Source organism: Nicotiana tabacum, chromosome 8, assembly GCF_000715075.1.
Source record: "Nicotiana tabacum cultivar K326 chromosome 8, ASM71507v2, whole genome shotgun sequence".
Lineage (NCBI taxonomy): Eukaryota > Viridiplantae > Streptophyta > Magnoliopsida > Solanales > Solanaceae > Nicotiana > Nicotiana tabacum.
Genome location: NC_134087.1, coordinates 87,920,306 through 87,927,287, shown reverse-complemented (window position 1 = coordinate 87,927,287; position 6,982 = coordinate 87,920,306). Strand labels below are relative to the sequence as shown.

The window sequence follows — 6,982 nt, the reverse complement described above, 5'->3', positions numbered from 1 at the left end:
ATTTCAATTTTATTCTTTTAAGAGTTTTTGATTTCGAAGAATCGCCACCATGGCCAGTCGGAGTCAACTTGATGCCCCTGCCGAGGCTGGATGCCTTTTTTGCATATTGACTTGTACCAAACGAGATCCCTGTAAGTCAGTCTTGCCATACTTTGTTTGCCTTAATTTTTGGAACAGAGTTAGACCGAAAGGGATTCAAAGGAAAAATAGATAATGGAATGGATAACGAATTTAGACAAAAGGTATCCCCTTCGGGGAAAAGAAAGGACTTATATGGAGTGCATGGGACTTTAATAAACATGACATGCCTCTTAAACTGGATGCCCAATCTGTGTAAACTATCCAACTTTCAGAAATTCATCACAACTTTTGCCTCAAAATCGAGAAACCTTACCAAGACTCTGCCGATGCCGATAGTTGTGAAGATCCTCTCTTCGATCATTTGTGCCCTTTGTGGGTTTTCACCCGCTGACCTCTCTCATTTCTCTTATCACCATCGCCTTATAGTGCTCTTTGTGAGTTTCTCTAACAAGACTCTCTCATTTTCAATTTCCCTTCTTACAATCGCCTTATGGTGCCCGTAGGGGTTTTAACCGATAAGAGTCTCTCATTTTATTTCGCTCATTTTAATTGCATCAGATCCAAGTAGTTGTATTCTCCGATCCTTGAACATTCTCACTGACTGATTAGAAGGACTTGAAAAGGATTTGGGTAAAAAGGATTTGGATTGAGTTACAACTTGGGAACCTTTCAAGCGAAACCATCGCCAAATCATTGTAACTTCTGCCCCAGTTTCAACTTTGGGGAAATATGGATTATTGTTTTGGTGTAACTGGACACCAAAAAGAGGCTGCCTACGTATCCTTTCGGAATCAAGTCGAACGTAGTTCAAGGAACTTTGTTTTTCTCTTTTCTTTTGTTTTTTTCCTTTTTTTTTCAGGTTCCAAAGAGGGTAATCAAAGAAAAGGAACCGGCTCAAAAGGTTTGCAAGGGTTGGTAGTTTTTGGGTAGAGAGAATGAAAGCCTCTATCATCCTAATCGGAGAGTATTAAAGTTGCGAAAAGGGTCAAACATAATACTTTTTGACTGCATTTGCATTGACAACTGCTTCGGTGTCATTTCTTTCGATATCCCACAAATACAACGCTCCCCTCGGCAACACTCTTTTTATAATATAAGGACTTTTCCTATTTGGAGCAAATTTTCCTTTTTCTTCTTCATGATGCGGGAGAATACGTCTCAGAACGAGTTTCCCCACTTCAAATTTCCTGGGTAGCACTTTCTTAATGTAGGCACAGATCATTCTTTGTTGGTACAACTGTCCTTGGCAAATTGTGGTCATCCGCTTTTCATCAATCATAGTTAATTGTTCCAATCGGGTCTTGACCCATTCATCATCCTCGATCTCAGCTTCAATAATGATTGGAAGAGAGGGGATCTCAACTTTTGCAGGTACTACTGCTTCAGTGCCGTAACTAATAAGTAAGGCATGGCCCTAACTGATGTGCGCACGGTTGTGCGATATCCCAATAGTGCAAAAGGTAGCTTTTCATTCCATTGTCTATAACTTTGAATCATTTTCCTGAGGATTTTCTTGATATTCTTGTTTGCACCTTCAACGACACCATTAGTTTTGGGCTGGTAAAGGGTAGAATTATGATGCGTAATTTTAAAATGTTCACATACCTCCCTCATCAAGTGGCTATTCACATTTTCAGCATTGTTTGTGATGATAGTATTAGGAATACCAAAACGACAAATAATGTTGGAGTACACAAATTCCACCACAACTTTCTTGGTAATTACTTTGAAAGTGACTGCTTCAACCCACTTTGAGAAATAATCAATGGCAACCAAGATGAATCTGTGCCCATTTGAAGCTTTCGGTTCAATCAGCCCAATAACATCCATACCCCAAGAAACGAACGGCCAAAGTGCTGACATAGGATGCAACTCTGAGGGTGGTGCATGAATCAGGTCACTATGTATCTGACACTGATGACACTTTCGGACAAAACTGAAGCAATCCTTTTCCATGGTCATCAAGTAATAACCAGCCCGAAGGATTTTCTTTGCAAGGACATATCTATTTATGTGGGGGACACATGCTCCCAAATGCACTTCGTTCATGATCTTTTTAGCTTCTCGGGCATCTACGCACTTCAAAAGATTCAAATCTGGAGTTCTTTTGTACAAGACCTCTCCGCTCAAAAAGAAACTGCTTAAAAGCCTTCTGATAGTTCTCTTTTGATTTTCACTAGCATGATCGGGATATTCCTTTGTTTACAAAAATCTTTTGATATCATGATACCATGGCTGAACATCTGGTTAGATTTCAATTGTATTACAGAAACCATGCCTTTCTCGAATTTGGATTTCCAACAGGTCAATATGGACATTACCCGGATACAACAGCATTGAAGCCAAAGTAGCTAGTGCATCAGCTAACTCGTTGTGAAATCGAGGAATATACCTGAACTCGACAGATTTGAACCGTTTGCTATGATCTTCCACATGTTGCCTGTATGGGATGAGTTTGATGTCTCGAGTTTTCCATTCACCTTGGGCTTGCTGAATGATCAAATAAGAATCTCTCATGATTAACAATTCCTCCACATCCAGATCCATCGCCATATTCATGCCCATAATGCATGCTCCATACTCAACAGTGTAGTTGGTATAGAAGAACCGAAGACGGGCTATTGCCGGATAGTGTTGACCTGTGGGCGAAATCAGAATTGTTCCAATCCCAACACCTTTTGCATTTACAGCTCCATCAAAGAATATTTTCCAAGAATTTGTGTCCTCTGGAATTACTTCAACTGAGTTCACTTCCTTATCTGGAAAGTAAGTATTTAAGGGTTGGTATTCATCATCAACCGGATTTCCACCAAGGCTTGAGCTTTCATTACTATGCGGGCGACATGAACAATGTCAAACTTAGTGCAGGATTTGCCGTTTTGCTAGCCTTCCCGTGGGCATTGATTTTTGGAATATGTACTTCAAAGGATCCATTCTGGATATAAGATATGTGGTGTAAGCCAAAATATAATGTCTAAGCTTCTGGGCGACCCAAATTAGGGCGCAACAAGTTTTTTCTAACAGAGTTTATTTGGCTTCATAACTAGTGAACTTCTTGCTCAGGTAATATATGGCTTGCTCTCTCTTCCAGGTCACATCATGTTTCCCCAAGACACAGCCGAAGGAATTTTCCAAGATTTTCAGATACAAGAACAAATGTCTTCCTGGCTCGGGTGGAACCAACACTAGTGGATTTAATAGATATTCTTTGATTTTGTCGAAATCTTCTTGAAACTCATCCATCCATTTGATCGATGCATCTTTCTTCAACAACTTAAATATGGGCTCACACATGGTAGTAAGATGAGCAATCAATCTGCTGATGTAATTCAATCTTCCTAGCAGACTCATGACCTCTTTCTTGGTTATCGGAGGTGGCAAATCCCGAATAAAATTTATTTTTGTTGGATCTAGTTCGATACCCCTCTGGCTGACTATAAACCCCAGAAGTTTCCCAGATGGAACTCCAAATGCATATTTAGCTGGATTCAATTTCAAATTATACCTACGCAGGCGCTCAAGAACCTTCTCAAATCCCGCACATGGTCTTACTGAGTTTTGGATTTAATGATCACATCATCCTCATACACCTCACTTTGCTGGTGCATCATGTCATGGAAGATGGCAATCATAGCTCTCATGTAGGCCACCCCAGTGTTTTTCAAACCAAATGGCATGACCCTGTAACAGTCTATGCGCCAAGGTATGGTGAAAGCTGTCTTTCCTGCGTCTTCTTCATCCATCAGAACCTAGTAATATCCAGCATAACAATCCATGGAATACTGTATCTCATGTTTGGCACAATTGTCAATAAGAATGTGGATATTTGGAAATAGAAAGTTATCTTTAGGGCTTGCTTTGTTCAAATACCGATAATCAACACACACTCGAGTTTTCCCGTCTTTCTTCGGCACTGGGACCACGTTAGCCAACTCTGTGATGTATCGGACCACCCGAATCACACCAGCTTTCAATTGTTTGGTGACTTCTTCTTTGATCTTATCATTGATGTCCATTTTAAACTTTCTATGCTTTTGTTGGACGGGTGGATAACCGGGATAAGTTGGAAATTTATGTAGCACCAAATCAACACTTAGCCCTGGAATATCATTATAGGACTATGCAAACACGTCTTTGAATTCAAACAAAAGTTGGATCAATGCATCTCTAGTTATTTAATCGGCGTGAATGCTTATCATGGTTTCCTGAACTGCCCATATTAACTGGCTCAGTTTCATATAAGTTTGGCTTAGGTTTATTCTCAAATTGTTCCAGCTCTCGATTTATTTCCCTCAAAGTCTCATCTTCATCATATTCTAGTTCTTGATTCATTATTTCACAGTTAGAAAATGTTTTCGGATCTAGGCATGAAGTCCGCAAGCATGTCATGTTATTTAAGTCTGTATTATTATAACAGAAAAGAAAAAGACAAGAATTGAAGATATGAGGGTTTACATCGAGATCAAAAGACAGTAAAGTAAAACATTCGAGTTACCCCCTGGAATAACTCGTAATGTAGAAAAGATGCAAGACTGGACTACCGGGATTCCTACCTAACAAGGAATGGGGTAGCTTGCCAATTCTAAAGCTTGGCATTTAGTCCCATGTACAGCACCTCAGTAGTGCTCATGCCTTCCCCTGGCTGGACCATGTGGGACTCATACAACATTTGTTTCATGGATTCATAAATATCCTCAATCTCTTCAGCCGTGAAGGCCTCTTCTTCTTCTACATACTTGGGTTTAACAAATGACTTGGTAAGATACGGAATAGGCTCGGGCAGGACCCATCCATTTTTCTTGCGCTCATCGACCCATCTTATATCGGCATTTGTAGCTTGGAAACATACACCGAAGAACTTCTCATTGGCGGTCGAAGTGATGGGCTTTGTGATGCCTTGTAGAGATACACCGAGCCCCTTTCTAGTCTTGTACCCTTGTTTAATCATTTCACTGGCGACCATGACCGATGCATTAGATAAGCAAGGTTGAGGGAATGTGGCCCCTTCTTCGCATTGGTCGGCGACCACAATTTTGAAGGCTTGATAGACAATGTGCTCACTTTGTTCTCTCACTTCGAGACACGGGACTAAAGGGTCCCTATAAATGGATTGTTCATCCTCCCCATGTACAACAATTTCTTTGTTTTCAAACTCAACTTTGACCATTTGATGGATAGTGGAGGGCAAAGCCTCTGCAACGTGAATCCATGGTCTTCCTAGGAGAAAATTATATGAAGTATCCATGTCCAGAACCTGGAAATTCACTTCGAAATCCACAGGGCCAATGGTCAAAATCAAATAAATTTCCCCTATTGTGTCTCTCTTGACGCCATCAAAAGCACGCACACAAACATTATTTTGTCGAATTCTATCTGTTCCAATTTCCATCCTTTGGAGCGTAGAGAGAGGGAAAATATCGATCTCGGACCCGCCATCTAGCATGACTCTCTTCACATAATAACCTTCACATTTGGCAATCAAGAGAAGGTCTTTGTTGTGGGCGGCTCCCTCTGGGGGAAAATCATCACGGCTAAAATAAATCCTGTTAACTTTGAAGAATCATTCAACCATTCTCTCCAATTGTTCAACTGATGTTTCAACCGGGAAATATGCCTCGTTCAATGTTTTAAAGAGTGCCTTCTTATGTTCATTTATGTTCAACAGCTGGGATAAAAGCGAAACTTAGGAAGGAGTCTTTTGGAGTTGATCATCTATGGCATATTCCGAAGTTTTCATTTTTTCGGAAAAATTCTTCTGCTTCTTCAGCGCTCATAAGCTTCTTGGGTGGAAACCGTTTATCATTGTTAAGTTTTAACTTCTTTAGCTCTTCTGGGTTGTGGTACTTCCCAGATTGGTTCATTCCGTTCACCTCTCCCATAATCTCTTTCCTCTTGTATATAACCACTATTTTGTTGTAATTCCAGGGGACTGTAGTGGGGTATCTCATAGGGCTCTGTAGTGCAAGGCTGCTAACCACAGGCTCAGTCAGCCATGGTGGAATTATAGGCCCTCGCACCATATAATTCCCTTTTGGCACATATAACTTTGGCACGTTCAGCGTGATTTTCCTTTGCTCAAATCTTTTGGGATTGTTCGACATGAGTTGTTCCTTCCTTGGGGCCTTAGGAACATAGAGAATTGCGTCCTTAGAAGGTGCTGTCTCGATTTTTGTTTCTATTGTGTTTTCTTCAACTTGAGGGATTGGAGTGCTTCTTTTCTCATTTCTAGCTTATTTCGCCGCCACTTTGGGTCTTGCCTCTGAATTGGCAATGGCGATGATGGCTTTCAAGGATGGATCAAACTCTTTATCATCACATATCATTCCAATGACTAGCCCATTGTTTTGAGCCGGTAATGGATTGTTAGTCACATTGGGGACTTCCTTGTCCCTCAGCACCACTCGTTTTTATTTTACCAACTACCCGCTTGAGAGTCTAACAATCCTTCATATCATTACCCTCTACCCCTGAATGACAGGCACACCTGGTACCGGGCCGGTATGATGGAGATTCAGAATTTTACCGGTTTGGAGGCACAGGTTGCAATAGACCCATATGGATTAATTTTGGAAATAGGCTAGAGTAGGACTCACTAATAGGGGTGAAGTCATTTCTTCTTATAGGCTCATGGGGGCATGTATTATGTTGGTAGTTGTTTTGTAGTGGACGGGGATTATATGGAGCTTGGTAAGGATGGTTATTTCTTGGAGGTAGAGCTCGGCTTTGGTTGTAGTGCTGTTGTGGCCGTGTATAGGGTTGGGAATTCATCACCGCATAGGGAGGCGGTGCCACGGTATATGCTGCATCTTAATGGGGGTAGTAGTGTTGTGGGGTTCTGGGAGGTAGGTAAGAATGATCACGGGATAGACAGGGGCCTCTAGAACCTGAAGCCATCATGGCT

At 41.2% G+C, this 6,982-nt stretch overlaps 1 protein-coding gene across 1 annotated transcript; it reads right to left on the bottom strand.

Moving 5' to 3' along the window:
* Positions 1-1,066: 1,066 nt before the first annotated feature.
* On the bottom strand, positions 1,067-6,101 carry LOC107760724 (uncharacterized). The gene is made up of 6 exons (XM_075220465.1): positions 5,875-6,101; positions 4,697-5,624; positions 3,634-3,830; positions 2,349-2,911; positions 1,687-1,817; positions 1,067-1,495 (listed from the first exon to the last, which is right to left on the bottom strand). The coding sequence occupies exons 1-6, from the start codon at positions 6,099-6,101 to the stop codon at positions 1,067-1,069; spliced, it is 2,475 nt and encodes an 824-aa protein (XP_075076566.1).
* Positions 6,102-6,982: the final 881 nt, after the last annotated feature.